Below are 14,868 nucleotides of genomic sequence, written 5' to 3'. Positions count from 1 at the left end.
TATAGTCATGGTACAAAGTCAGCCTTACAAGACCATCCAACCACTTGATATTAAAATAAATATAAATCGAGGTAGTACAACTTTTTTTCCCACAACATGCATCATTTATTAAAAATAAATGCACATGCATGATATTATGAAGAGAATACATGATCAATATTATACTTTGAGAGTTTAAATAGTAACCGAATGTAACTGCTATAAACATAAATATAAAAAGTACCTACACAGTTGCATAGCCACGTCACACATGGCGTAAAAAAGAACTGATATATTTACTTGAGCAACGTAAGTTGTATGCTATAACGGGAAGATAGTGCAACCGTGACAATAAAAAACAGTTAACTTATGGATTCCGACAAAATAATGATATCAAAAACACAAAACCGATAACATTCAGTATAGCTTAGAAATATAAAATGAAGCTAGACGGATGCGCTAGCATAAGCAGGCGACTAGATATATTATCTTTTCATATCCATATCCGTCGACTCCAGATCAATTGTGCAATATTTATAATAGAAAATATTGAAGTTAATCGGTAGACCAAACCTCCTCTCCCACGACCATCCTACCACATCATGACAGAAGAATAATGCACCGTTTAGTTCTCAATTTTATTTGCAACAGTAGCTATCAAATCAAACTTTCAAACAGATGCATGGAACATTAAATGTAGTTGGAAAAAATAATTAATTATACAGTTTAACTGATTTATACAAAATGAATCTAATAATATTAATTAATTCATAATTAGACATTAATTATCAAATAACAACGAAATGTGCTACAGTATCCAAACCCAATTTTTTTCACCAACTAAACACCCCCTAAACACGCATCAAGGTACTACTCCAACGGTACAAATGTATGTTGTTTGCTCACAAGCCTGCAACAGCTACCGAGAGGCACAAAAAAAACCGGAAACAAACAGCACAACTGGGGAGCCAACCCATCCACACATGACACACCAAAAACTAACGCGCTTCCCCAAGGCACGCACGGGACGCCCCCTCCCCCACTCCCGGCCTTTATCGCTAACGCCACCCGCGTTTTGTACACGCAAACAGCTACTACCGGCGGCCGGGCTCCCCACCCCAATACATTACACACGCCTCCCCACCGACCACTCCCCTCCCCACTACTGCGAGACAGCGCAGCACAGGCTGCCGCCCGCCGCGGGGAGAGGAGAGAATCCGAGGAGAGGCGCATAGGAGCACCCTCGTCGCCGGCGTCCATGGGCGGCGAGGCGATGCGGGCCGGTGTTGTGGCGGTCCTCTTGGCCGTCGCGGTCTCGGGGGCGGCGGCGGCGGGGGCGCTGCCGAGGTTCGCGGAGGCGCCGGAGTACCGGAACGGGGAGGGGTGCCCGGCGGCGGCGGCGGCCGGGGTGTGCGACCCGGGGCTGGTGCACATCGCCATGACGCTGGACGCGCACTACCTGCGCGGATCCATGGCGGCGGTGTACTCGCTCCTCAAGCACGCGTCCTGCCCGGACTCCATCTTCTTCCACTTCCTCGCCGCGGACCCGGAGCCGGGGCTGCTGCGGCGCGCGGTGGCAGCGTCGTTCCCGTCGCTGCGGTTCGAGATCTACCCGTTCCGCGCCGAGGCCGTGGCGGGGCTCATCTCGGCGTCCGTGCGCGCCGCGCTCGAGGCGCCGCTCAACTACGCGCGTAACCACCTGGCGGACCTGCTCCCGCGCTGCGTGCCCCGGGCGATATACCTCGACTCCGACGTGCTCGCCGCCGACGACGTCAGGCGGCTCTGGGAGACGCGCCTGCCCGCCGCCGCCGTCGTCGCGGCGCCCGAGTACTGCCACGCCAACTTCTCCCGCTACTTCACGCCGGCCTTCTGGTCCGACCCGGGCCTCGGCGCGCGCGTCTTCACCGGGCGCCGCCGCCCGCCGTGCTACTTCAACACCGGCGTCATGGTCATCGACCTCCGCCGCTGGCGCGCCGGCAACTACCGCCAGCGCATCGAGCGCTGGATGGAGATCCAGAAGGAGAAGCGCATCTACGAGCTGGGTTCGCTGCCCCCGTTCTTGCTCGTCTTCGCTGGCGAGGTCGAGGCCGTCGACCACCGCTGGAACCAGCACGGCCTCGGCGGCGACAACGTGCACGGCAGCTGCCGCCCGCTCCACGACGGGCCCGTCAGCCTCATGCACTGGTCGGGCAAGGGCAAGCCGTGGGACCGCCTCGATGCCGGCAGGCCGTGCCCGCTCGACCACACCTGGAAGTCGTATGACCTCTACATCCCCAGCGACGGCAGCGGCGCCGCCTCGCCGGCGTCCGGGCCTGCATTGGCCGCATCCTTGTTTTCATGGTAGAGGGAGCTGTGTAGTTGGCTAGTTGCATAGGCGTGCAACAGTTACTTGCTGATTGAGCGCTTCTTTGGCAATGGCAATGTGCTCCATTGCCATTGTCTTGCTGCAGTTTTTGCCACCGCCGCTATGAGCTAGCTGCCGCTCATGGTGGGCTGTGTACAGGGCGGTGAAGGGAGCTGCGGTGGCAGCAGCAGGCGAACGAGAATAGGGGATGAGTTGATAGAAAGGGGGAGGAGCTCTTGCTCTTTTGGGTAGAATTCAGATTGGTTATGTGGGGGGATTTTGATTCTTTTTGGTCCGGCCGGTGATCCTTGGGGTTCCCAATTCTCTCGATTGGAGGGTGTACAATTAGGGAAGACTTGGAATTTTGTTGTATTATTTATTGACCATTCTTTCATTCATATGCCATGCCTGGCTTATTGACTCTAATTCGTACGAAATGATGAACTGAATTGTGTGGAATGCCTTGTGTATTCTCAGTGAAGCACAACGCAAGCAATAATCTTTAATTGAGTGGTTCTTGAAATGCTCATAGTTCTCGATCAAATCTGATGCTCAAGCCTCAAAGTCTGAGGTAAGTGCTTATGATCCAAGAACTAGCATAATCTAAACATTCTGTAGATTGAAGATTCATGTCGCATTGGTCACCTGATGTGATATGTCCGTCTTTGGATGAATTGTTCTTGCTTTGAATGAACTGTTCTTGCAACATGCCTACGTAACTGCAGTTGGACTGTTCATGATGTACATTCTACTCCTGAGTGGTAACTATTCCCTGCTATACGCTCTGTACCTGTTTCAATTCTGTATCAAGTAGTACATTCTACTGCTAATGACGGGCTGGAGCCTGAATCGTAGCATTGGAACCGATCTCTGTTGATCAGCAGTTGGAATTCTCCTGCTATATCAACCTCTGATTGATCCAGCTGAATCCTGAATTTTTAGACCTGGAATTGAATCTCTGTTTTTGAAGTAGTTGTTCTGGAACATGTCTTTTTCACCTCTGGTTGGATTCTTTCCCAATGGGATACACTCCCACAGATTGATGAGAACAGCTGCAATGTTATATTCTCTGCATCCATTTGGATTCTATATAGGTCAGGAATGAATAAATACTCTTCAAAGCCCACACAAGAGGCCTGTGACCGGGAACTTTAAAGGTTCCCATGAGGAGGTTGTGCCAATTAATTTCGAGCCTGCTCTAATCTTGGTTGAAATTTGAAAACTATGGACGGCATACTTGAATGTGTATGTGTAGCGACGTTTCCAGTTCTTCAACATGATCTCCAGTATCGAGTGCCAACCTCGGTTTTGCCTAGTGTGATTCTTTCCGGTAAAAGATGCTAGCCTCACAACAAAAAATCGATGGTTTGGGACTTTTAGCAACAAAGCAAGAAACCTGGCATCTGCTTGCTTGCTACTGGGCGCATAAAGAATGTGACCCAAGTTACATGGCAAAGTTTATTGCTTTTTATACAAGCAAAACCATCACAAGAATCGTGTCTAAAAAAACAAACCATCACAAGAAAGATGAACAACCAACAAATGACCGGCCATTGAATCGCAAGCTGCAGGGCAAGTGCAGCCAATCATTGTCTGTATTCTTGTGCACCCGCTTTTCTTTCCGATCCCCACCTCGCTTTCCCTTTCCTTTCGATCTTTCTGCCCACACGCATGAGCACTAGTGTGGGTACGAGCTCGTCTCCTCCACCCATCCACTCACTGGGCATCGGCATCAGCCACCGAGCCATCATCACCCATCAGGCCATCAGCGATGAGCGATGGGGATCCCCTATTGAATACTCCGTCAGATGGACACCAGCTGTGTCTGGTGAAAGCAGGGTCTGGCCATGGAGATCCCATGAACGGTGGTGGTGCGTGTCGCGGCGGAGGGGAAGGGCGCCATCATTTTCAGGGGTGTGCCCCGGGGAGACTGTTTCCATGTCACGTTGTTCGTCAGAGGATCCGAAGTGGCAGCTGCTCCTGACCTGCACAGTGGTGATCCACGCACCATCCATTTTCCTACTGATAGCACAATGGGATGCTGCACCGACGAGCATATGCCACCGACGAGCATTTTCCATGTCACCTTTGGAGGCTGGATAAGCAGCCCCATCGGCCCTGTTCGCTGTGATAGAAGCTGCTGCTGGAGTGGTGTGAAAGAAAAATACTGTTGGCTGGCCGGTGGCTAAAGACTGTTGTTGGAGTGAGATGAAAGAAAAACACTGCTGGCTAACTGGAGGCTGCTGGAGCAGAACAGGGTCAGGACAGACCCAAATCTTCCTACCCCAAGCTTGTACGCATATCTGAATCGGCCAGCCTGTGGTGGCTGCTGATTCACTTGAGCCTGGAGGCTGGCCACCTGAGCTGTCAGGTTACGCAGAAACTCAATCTGGCCTGCAAATAACTGCTCCATGCCTGGCGGTGGTTGTGGCTGGTCTCTAGCACCGGATCTAGTGTTCACCATCTGATTGTTTTAGCAACATGGATGGTACGTACATGTTTACAAGGTTGCGACCATGGTAACAGAATCTGATAATCAGAGCCACAGAGCAAGTTTATGCGTAAGTGGGGCAACCGAAACAATCAAAAACTAAAAGCAGTCCTTATTACTAACACATCCATCCGCCTAACACAGCAAACTCCGGTAAAAATCTCTTATTTTTTGACATTTCACAAAATGGAGACTGCAGGCTGCTCTAGAGGAACTCCAGTCTCCGCTTCCAAAACTGTAAGAGCAAAAAGAATTGAAGGCGCAGGCCACATCGACGCATCTCTAAGCCTGTGCGCCAAGTTCCAGCATCAAAGTGTGGTTCGAATCGTCGCTTCCAGGTCCGCTGAACTGGATGGGGCCTGCGTCATGAGAAAGGTTAGCAAGTCGATTTGTTTAAACTGGATGGGCCCCTAAACTGGTATATGGTCAGCTCTAGCAATTTCACATCTACATACCAGGGCTGATGTATCTGTTCTTGATGGCCCACTCATTTCGCATTGATGCAAACTTCTTGAAAGGTGCACCTGAAATTGGTCACAACAAATCATTTTTTAATAAAAATAAAGGGCACAAACCAGACATAACAGTCAGTAACTGCAATGCTAGTGTTCCTACCATCAAGTTCCACCATAGCCTTCTTGATCACTGGCTTGAACTTGCCTGATCGCAGGGAGCAATGTCAAAAAAAGTGATGCAGCATGCAGTATAGTCAGAAAACATGACACTAATCAACCCAAAAGAGAATAACAAGACTTGGCATATCGTTTGCTACTTGAATAAACAATAGAAGACATAGTTCAGAAGTCCTTGGTTGAAAGCAAGGTGAAAGCAAAGAAAATTACCATGCCTCCTCTCAACATCCATCAATGAAGTCAAAGCAGTTCCACCAACAGTCCATTCTTCAACAGGAGCAGCGAGGTTGCCAACCTGGGTCGAGGAAAAAATTGGCAACTCCAATCATGCAACAGCATACAAGAGCTTCCATAAAACCGTATTTCAAAAAGAAAAATCCAGGTTAAACCTAATGCTACAAGGCTATTAGGTTATGAATTCCTCATGCGTCACTATAAGACATGACTTTGTATCCACTTACAGTAAGAGCAAAACAAATACAAAGCCGTGACTTTGTATCCACTTTACAGTAAGCGCAAAACAAATACAAAGCCATGACTTTGTATCCACTTTACGGTAAGGGCAAAGCAAATACAAAATTTTGCAAAGCACCTACGAATATTGGGATGTGACGTTTACATTATTGACACTGGCGCCTGTCTTTCTGTCTCAATGTCTTTGCAGAATTTGCAATGCACAGTGCAAATATACCTCATGAGTATTTGACATAACATGACAAGATAAGCGGGGCATACCGAGGTAATAAGTCCTGTCTTCCCACTTTGGAGAAGGGTACCAGATCCATAGCCCAATGCATAGCAATAGCTAGAATCAAAATTAGTAGGAAGACCGCATCTTCCTTCATATCTGCAAGATAACAAACAAGCTGCATGAGAAAGAGTTGGGAGAGACATTTTCAATATGAGTTATTCAATACTTACCCAAAGAAGTGAGATTGTCCTCTGAAGCTTGCATGGTATCTCCCCTCAGCTTTTCTCTTCTCCAATTCAGTTTCAACCATGGTAATAAGCATTTTCTCGGTTTCAATTTTTGCAACCTGAAATGACAATTTTGGACACCAGTCAGAATGGCCAACTCACTGATCCTTATCAGCAGAAAGAATCATGTCACAGGACTAAGAAAGTTATGAAGATTTAACAATTTTCCCTATATTAACCTGAACATTGCCATGAGGATCCCTTTCAAGCAAAAGTTGCTCCTGAATGGTTTTGGGCAAAAAGTCAAACAGCTGCCTGGATTCTGACTCAAGCTTGCTTTTCCAAGCCCCTGCCTCATCAACAACATCATGTGCCAAAATTTCGTTCAATTCCGCAATGAGTTTCTGAACCTGCAAAAGAAAGGAGCGATATTGGTAATACAGTCTATGCCAACACAAGTCAGAGGGCATAAAGAGTGTCAAACCTCTGGGATAAAATCAATCAGGCCCTCTGGTATAAGGATAACACCATAGTTGTAACCAAGATCTGCACGCTTGCAGATAATATCGGTAAGGTAGTCTGTGACATTCTTGAGAGTTTGCTTCTTTGCAGCAACCTACAAAGAAAAAAAGACACTCTTTGATAAATAATAATGCATAGAAACATAAAGAAACAGAATAAAGCTATAATGTGACAAAATGTAACTTGTCAGGTACAGACAATATTCTAGCTCTCAATCTTGTTCTCTAAATGCCATAGAGATTATGCAAGAAACTCTATATATCCTCCTTGTATACCATTTAATGTCTCTAATCTAGCTAGATAAACGCCAGAAAGCCATATGGTGCTAATTCAATGTAGAAAGAACTTTGAATGTAAGTAATACCAACCTCTTCACCAATGAGTGCAGCATTAGGATGTGTTTGCAAAGCGCACTCCAATGTAATGTGAGAAGCAGCACGCCCCATAAGCCTCACAACTGCAACCATAGCAAGTGATACTTAGGGATTTGATTGTAAAAGAATGCCAAAATGTATAATGTGTCATTAGTAATGCTGTTGCATACTTCAAAAATTAATGGACTTATGTGTAAGCATTGTAGTATAATGTCACGAAATGCTTGTTGGCATTACATGATGTGGATGTTTGTCCAGGTGTTCCAATAGGATGCAATATACACGAACAGCAGAGTAATCAAGTTGCCAGTCAGCTAAATGACTTCCTTCTCAACATTTCATTATAGAGAACTTTAATGGTAAAACTTGTCTCAACTATGCTGTACAAAAGAAGTTACGGGATATGTATATTTTCAAGCTTAACTAGGATGCTTGCTAACAAAAAGACCCTGCCAAGTGTGGCATCTTTTCAAATTTAAAATATTGACAACCAATCTGCTTCAATCAACAGTAGTTTTAGGATTTGGCAGTTGCACATGGTATAATTACCACTGACTCACTTTACCAATTTTATCGAAAATTATCTAGTTTCGACATGCACAAAATAATGATGAACTTACAGTGGTAGTATTTTCCAGTTGACCTTGCATCAGTCATGACATTGCCGATCATTTCAGAGTATATCTGAAACAGAAGATGAGTTATTGTCATTATAGGTTCTCAAATGCATCTGTGGCTAGCTAATATCCTAATTTCTCCTTAAAATGGAAGAACGCTTGTAAGCAAGTCTTCCATGGGCATGATAGTGAAAGCTTTAAAATCTAGTATAAGATTTGCAGAATACTACATGATGATGCACATGGATCAAGAATCAGATACCTTGCAAGCAGTATCAAATCCAAAGCTTGTGGGAACCTCCTTACATTTCAGATCTCCATCAATAGTCTTTGGGCAGCCAATGACACGAGTCTTCATGTTTTTTGATCTATGAAGCAAGTTCAATATTAGAAATCATAATAATATATATTTGGTCATGAAGAAGCAGAAAATCAACAATATGGTCGAGAAAACATTGGATTGCAACCTCAATGTAAAATTCACAAGTCATCCAGTCTGCCAATGATATTGTAAGACACCAAAACAGCAAAACATGGTACAAGACCAAAAACACTAAACAGTGTTAGAAACCAACCTAAAATATTCTGCAAGGAGGCAGGCATTGGTGTTTGAATCATCACCACCAATGACAACAAGTCCATCCAAATCAAGCTTGTTGGTTGTGTCTTCAGCTTGCTTGAACTGCACCAGCAACAAAATGAGTTAGAGAGAAAAGATATTGACAGTGGAGCATCAGTTACTTGATATTGATTAGGCACAACTGCCACATAGCAAAAATTGTTTAACCATATATACAAAACATGCTCAGAGACATACCTGCTCTGGCGTTTCAATTTTGTCCCTTCCGCTGCAGATCATATCAAATCCTCCCTATAAAAAAAAGAAACAATTTAAATGAATCATCAAAACAACGGCGCATGTGTCATGAAGGACCATCCATCAACAGTAGTTGATGTCTAATGTTACAATAATCGGACAAGAAACAAAAAAAAAAATCTCTAAGATTGCACTGGAGAAAAAACCACCATCTTGCCTGCTCCTAAATCTTATAGCTAACACTATCAGCCAAACTAACACGTTTTACGCAGAAGTGAACATATGAGGGTGCCATGTTACTCTACCTGGTTTCTGTAGGGGTATACAAAGTCAGAATTGAACTCCACATACTTGCACTTCATGATCCCAGCTGGACCTCCCTTGAATCCATACATAGTGCTGCCTTTAGCACGCTCCTGCAGGTAATCTGACCCAACCCAACAAAGCTAAGTCAACCACAAGGACGCTTCAAAAATCCATAAAACCACGCCACATCCCCACTTTACCAATTCAATCTAATGCACAGAAAACATGTAAGTTCAACTTAGGTGAGTTCAGCCAATCCAGCATCATCCGACTGGTTAGTTCTATCAAGATCTACAATTGTGCAGGTTCACTCCTTCACTATCGACAAGCTAGCATGACGACACTAATAATAGACAAATACAAGCCCATGGTCATCTTCAGATCTACCAAATTTGGTTGAGACACTTCCATCGGCAACAAAGCTGGGTCTTCTAGTGCTCGTGAATGCTTGGTAGTTGGTACTCACCGAAGATGCCGCAGATCACATTGTGCCCGCCTGGCGCCTGTCCACCGGAGAGCACGACACCGACCTTGAGCGGCCTTGTCGCCGCGGGCTCGGCCGACGGCACCAGCGACGCCGAAGGCTGGCCGAACAGGTTGGGGAAGAGCTTGGCGATCTCATCTGCACCAGATCGATTAAAAAACCCAACAAATCTGATGAGCTCAAACCCAGCGCAGACTGGACCGCAAGCAGGACCCGAGAGATCCAGACGAGCATCCGACGATGCGCCGCGCTGTAATGGTCGGGGGAGTCAAACTTACCGGGGTTGCCCGCGGCGGAGCTGGCGGGCCCGTCGACGACGGAGAAGTCGGAGCGGAGGACGGAGGGGAGGGGCAGCGCGTGCAGGAGGCGGCTCGTCTGCACCTCGCTGTACACGGAGGCCAGCCGCCCGGGCGACGGCCCGTTCGCTGCCGCCGCCGCGCCGCCGTTGGACGTCACCGCCGCCGCCGCCATGTGTCCCGGATCGGAGAGCAGAGTGCGTCTCACTGGTCTGGTTTGGTTTGAGGGGTTGTGGGGGAATATGCCGTGGGCGAAGCTAGGGGGACCGTCGCCGTCTCGTGGGTTTTATGGGGGTAGGCGAGGGCCGAGGAGGGTGCGAGGGCGATGGGTTGGGTGTAGACATGGGCCCTCCGGGCTGGGTCGGGTTCGGGTCGGGCCAAAAAAACCCGGTGTTTTTTCTAGCGGCCCGTGCCCGACCCGACCCGGTGGCCGGGCCGTAAAATTGAGCCCGCACCCGACCCAATAGCCAGTCGGGTCGGGTCGGGTTCGGGTCGGGTCGGGTCGGGCCGGGCCTATGTAAAATGTCGGGTTCTTTCGGGTTTTTTGGGTTTCGGATCAAAAATTTTAGCCCGTGCCCGGCCCGTCAGTCATACCGGGTCAAAAATTTTGACCCGAGCCCGCCCATCAAACTCTTCGGGTCGGGCTATTTTCGGGCGGGTTAGGTCGGGTCCGTCGGGTCGGGCAGCCCATGCCCAGGTCTAGTTGGGTGGGTCGTTTGGGGGGGGGAGCCCCTGGATTTGTGGCGTGTCCTCGGTTTGGTCCGGGCGGCGCCGGCGGGTAACGGAAGCGGACGTGGAGACTACGGCGCGGTTTGGATTGCTCTGGTGGTTTTACGGTGTAGTCCCTCGAAAGTGGCCTATTTGGTTATGAAGGGTCTGTGCCAAGTGAGGTTCGTTGGGAGGAAGATTGCGAAGCTTTTTTATGGGTGTATCTGCAAAAGTGAGAATCCACGGACCACGGCGTTTTCTGGCCTGTCCCTTGGAACCTCGGCTGGCCGTGGTTTCTTCTCGGATGCGTGTCGCTGCCGTTGAGGCCATGTTTAGTTCTCAAAAAATTTTAAGATTTTATGTCACATCAATTTTTGGGACATAGATAGAGTATTAAATATAATTTTAAAAAATAATTAATTGCACAATTTAGCGGTAAATGATGAGATGAATTTTTTTGAACATAGTTAGTTCATAATTAGACACTTATTACCAAATAAAAACGAATGTGCTACAGTAGCCAAACCGAAAAAATTTCGCAAACTAAAGCTGCTGGCTAGTTGTTTTCCGCAGATGGACGTGCTATCCTGTGGGCTGTCGAGCTCGCAATTGAGCTAGCAGCTTAGTGGAGCGTAGCAATCAGACCAATTCGACATGTTAAGTACAATCTGGTGTCAGGATGACGTTGTTTGCTTTGGCTTCCTTTGTGTTTCTCCTAAATCCTTGGTGTCAGTATTCTTTTTCAGACTTCCTTTTCTTCTTTATTACAAGAGGATATGTCTTTCATATGGAATTTATTTCGATAGCAACGAAGTATCATGACGACAAATGAATTGTATGTTTCAAATTCTGGCATGGATAAATTCAAAGCAAATTAGTATATGAGTAGTGTTACATGTCTTTATCAACGTGTCTTGCTAATTAGCAAAGTACGGATGGGAAGTTATATGGTTTAGTTGAAGCATGGATATGAACCAAATATACCTTAAATATTAAACATTATCTACTATTGTATCTATTTAGGTCTATATATGCTTCTAAAATGCTTTATTTAATTAGAAAAAAATTTGCGAATTATTTCAAATTTGTTTGAATTTCAAATCAAGAGTTTGATTCGCACTCAAAGTGGATCCAAAATTTATGGATAAATTATCACAAATTGAATGTGAAATATCAAAATCTCTAAATAACCTATATTTGAATATTTTTGTGTTTTTCTCATGATTGTTTAGAGCAGAGGATAAATGATTTCAATATTATTTTAATCTCTAAAATAAAATCAACTATTAAATAACAAACAACACCTCTACAAATCATCAAATATTGTATCCAAGATGATTGCCTCATGAATTTTTTTTATCAATTTTGAGTGAGATTAGAACTTCTTTTGAAATTCCAAAAGTTTGAAATAATTTGCAAAAGTTTTTTTCTAATATTTTGGAAGTATATACACTTTTTTGAGAGATTAGGATAAGTATATGATTTTTTATGTACATTTTAAGAGTACGAGGACCGGGATGAAAACTCGGGACAAGTTTAAGGACCAGGATGAGAGTGTGGGACAAGTTTAAGGACTATATGTGCATGTTAAGAGAACCGGGAGCAAGATGTGAACTCGGGACAAGTTTGTGGACTATTATGTGCATTTTAAGAGTATCGGACGGGGATGAGAACTTGGGACAAGTTTAAGGACCGCTGGTGAAATTTACTCTTTTGGCAATACGACTTACAATAAGAATTTATATTTAAATGTTAAACATTATAGTTTTATTGATATCTTTCATTATTTCATGCCATATGATTATATTGACTAGATATTGAACATATAGTCAATTCTTATCAATAACAACAACCTTACTACAACTTGTAGTTACTTCTGTTGTAGGGCATGCATAAATCAACTTGGTTATTGATGTATGTGTTGTGATGCCTATAAAAAATTGGTCTGTTAGGTTCATGTAGTGAACACAAATTTTCATATTGCAAACAAGATTTTTGATGAAATTTAGAAATCAAAATACCCTTAAGTTCTGGACCTGGACCAAATGAAAGTGCAATGAATGCACTGAAGCTTTAATCGGTGCATGATATCATTTAACAGAAGTCATTGATGGATCATTAAGTTGTATTTGAATTTTTTTAACAATTGTATGTAGCCGTTTGGGACAGCTCCAGCTCCAGCTTTTCCAAAGAGAATCACTCCCAACTAGCCAAAACACTCAAAATGCCAACTATATTAGGTGGTAATCAGGGGATAATCACTTCTCCATTTATACTAGGAGCTGGGAGCTAAAAAAACTGCTTCACCCTGCTCCCTATTATATTCTAGTGGGGATCAGCGAAGAATCAATTCTCATTAGCTCCCCACCCTGCTCCCTCCTAGGAATCTCATAGAATCACTCCATCAGAGCGGAAGAATCAAGGAGTAGATCTCTCTCAACGGGGCCTTAGCATGCATTCTTGAAACCTGCTATGTTAGATTTAGTTAGATGAAAGTGCAATGGATGTATTGAAACCTTAATTGGTGCATGATATCTTTTAATAGAAGTCGCTGATGCATCATTAAGTTGTAGTTGAATTTTTTTATACAGTTGTATGTACTAACATACATTCTTGAAACCTGCTATGTACTAAGTACAACCATGCATGTTGGATGTAGTCAGATGATAGATGGTATTGCTAGCAAAGTTCCTTGTGTTTATGGGGTGCAAATGTAATTAAACCTACTATGTATTTATGATGGACGATGTACATATATAGCTGAATTATTGATGAGAAGCAAAAAAACAAAATTATTTTTTATTTCTTATGTACAAAATATAAAATAAAATTTTACTTTGCAAATTTCTAACAAGGTGTATGGGCAAATGTCAAAGACCATAGTGGCCCATCTGGTGCAAACAATGGTTGTAAATGGTATATCTTAGTTGGTATCACGACCATTTAGTTGTTGGTCACTCACCTAATTTGCCCCCTACATATGGGCATTTGAAATCATTTTTCAGATTCACTGCTGAACAACCAAATAGTAGCCAAACACAAATAGGATGCCCAAGCAAAGGCAATATGGATGAGTTCAACCAAATTGAGCACAATGAACTAATTCCTTTTATTCCCGTTTTTTGTTTTACTCTTTGATGATTAACTCATAATATTTATAATATTTTACATTTAACATTTTGAGAGCTGTATTCAACATTTTTAAAACCAAAATTAACATTTGGGAACTATTGTCTCAATAATTTATTTGAAAATGTTGGGAATAAATTAAGATTTTAAAATAAAATAGTAAATTATTTGTTAAAATGAAATATATAATTTGATCTCATTTGTACAGAATCAATCACAGCGGACATCATGGTCCAAAAGATTTGTCAAATGAAAGCAATGTTTTGATGCATTCGAAGTTTTTCTAAAATAATTTCTCGAGATTCCCCAGCCACCACAAAGACCACATGTCCTATATGATGTACTGTCAGGTCATTGCCTTGTGCCATCATGGCTACATGTGTCCCGTTTGCATCAACCTCAAAGTTATTCGAAGTGGAGGAATATACAGAACCTACTAATCTCTATAACTAACCTTGTTTGTTCAATTATAGTTTTCTCCATTTTTACATATTTCAGATTTCCTAAAAGCCAATTTAACTATCTATGAAGTCTGATTTATCTATGCGGAAGTGTTGAAAAGATATATCCAAATGTGGAAGATCTATATTCAAAATATTGGAAAAGTACTTTCCAAGTGTTGATTTGAAAAATGTACTGTTATTTTGTTGCATGAGACAATGCATTTCATGCTTGATATGCAGACTAATTAATCACATAACCATTCCATTCAATCAAATTGTGCCACATGGCATACATATGGCTGGTTAAGTTATCCATACCGGCCATACACATACACTTCCTTTATCACTATAATGATATTAACTCAAAGAGTAAAAATACAGGATTAGCCCCTAATTTTGCGCAAGGATGACACCTAAGTTCCTGGCACAATAATTTGCAGATCTGATGGGTCCTAAATTTACTAAGTGGCTCACTTATGATTCAAACCTCTGTATTCAATGTTGATTTGTCTACTTGGCATTCATACCGCTCAAATTTTCCATTTCATCATTCATATGGCGGTTAACCATGACAGTGACAACCAATTAAAAAAATTATTGTGACTTAATTGTCATCACTTAACATCCTCATATCTCTTTAGCTCCGATTTGATCATGAAGGGTGGAGAGACTTGACCACATTGACATGCCACGGTGACAAATCATATGCTAATTATTGATATTTGGATACCAAGTAACATGCTCACTTCAGTCTGAAATACTTGAAGTTCCGGAAGAATAAACTAGTGACATTTCAAAAGTTTACTTT

The 14,868-nt window shown here is 43.7% G+C and overlaps 2 protein-coding genes across 2 annotated transcripts; one reads left to right on the top strand and one right to left on the bottom strand.

Annotated features, from left to right (window-relative positions):
- Positions 1 to 1,055: 1,055 nt before the first annotated feature.
- On the top strand, positions 1,056 to 2,782 carry LOC120670862 (probable galacturonosyltransferase-like 9). The gene is made up of 2 exons (XM_039951040.1): positions 1,056 to 2,504; positions 2,544 to 2,782. Exon 1 carries the CDS (start codon positions 1,238 to 1,240, stop codon positions 2,321 to 2,323), a length of 1,086 nt encoding a protein of 361 aa, XP_039806974.1. The 5' UTR covers positions 1,056 to 1,237; the 3' UTR covers positions 2,324 to 2,504; positions 2,544 to 2,782.
- A 1,992-nt stretch (positions 2,783 to 4,774) lies between these two features.
- On the bottom strand, positions 4,775 to 10,037 carry LOC120669959 (pyrophosphate--fructose 6-phosphate 1-phosphotransferase subunit beta-like). The gene is made up of 16 exons (XM_039949887.1): positions 9,763 to 10,037; positions 9,467 to 9,622; positions 9,000 to 9,121; positions 8,695 to 8,748; positions 8,453 to 8,559; positions 8,140 to 8,245; positions 7,881 to 7,944; positions 7,255 to 7,343; positions 6,849 to 6,980; positions 6,604 to 6,774; positions 6,368 to 6,483; positions 6,182 to 6,293; positions 5,657 to 5,741; positions 5,430 to 5,474; positions 5,270 to 5,338; positions 4,775 to 5,173 (listed from the first exon to the last, which is right to left on the bottom strand). Exons 1-16 carry the CDS (start codon positions 9,953 to 9,955, stop codon positions 5,097 to 5,099), a joined length of 1,698 nt encoding a protein of 565 aa, XP_039805821.1. The 5' UTR covers positions 9,956 to 10,037; the 3' UTR covers positions 4,775 to 5,096.
- Between the last annotated feature and the right edge of the window lie 4,831 nt (positions 10,038 to 14,868).

Source organism: Panicum virgatum, chromosome 4N (genome assembly GCF_016808335.1).
Source record: "Panicum virgatum strain AP13 chromosome 4N, P.virgatum_v5, whole genome shotgun sequence".
In the NCBI taxonomy this organism is placed as follows: Eukaryota; Viridiplantae; Streptophyta; class Magnoliopsida; order Poales; family Poaceae; genus Panicum; species Panicum virgatum.
The sequence above is the reverse complement of the archived record's forward strand: the minus strand, read 5'-3'. Positions and strand labels throughout refer to the sequence as shown.

Excerpts from the sequence above, each read along its gene's own strand:
- LOC120670862 (XM_039951040.1), top strand. The coding sequence starts at position 1,238 with ATGGGCGGCGAGGCGATGCGGGCCGGTGTTGTGGCGGTCCTCTTGGCC.
- LOC120669959 (XM_039949887.1), bottom strand. The coding sequence starts at position 9,955 with ATGGCGGCGGCGGCGGTGACGTCCAACGGCGGCGCGGCGGCGGCAGCG. Across the intron at positions 9,122-9,466 it reads TGTGATCTGCGGCATCTTCG|ATTACCTGCAGGAGCGTGCT; the intron begins GTGAGTACCAAC and ends GGGTTGGGTCAG. Across the intron at positions 5,174-5,269 it reads GAACAGATACATCAGCCCTG|GCCCCATCCAGTTCAGCGGA; the intron begins GTATGTAGATGT and ends CTCATGACGCAG.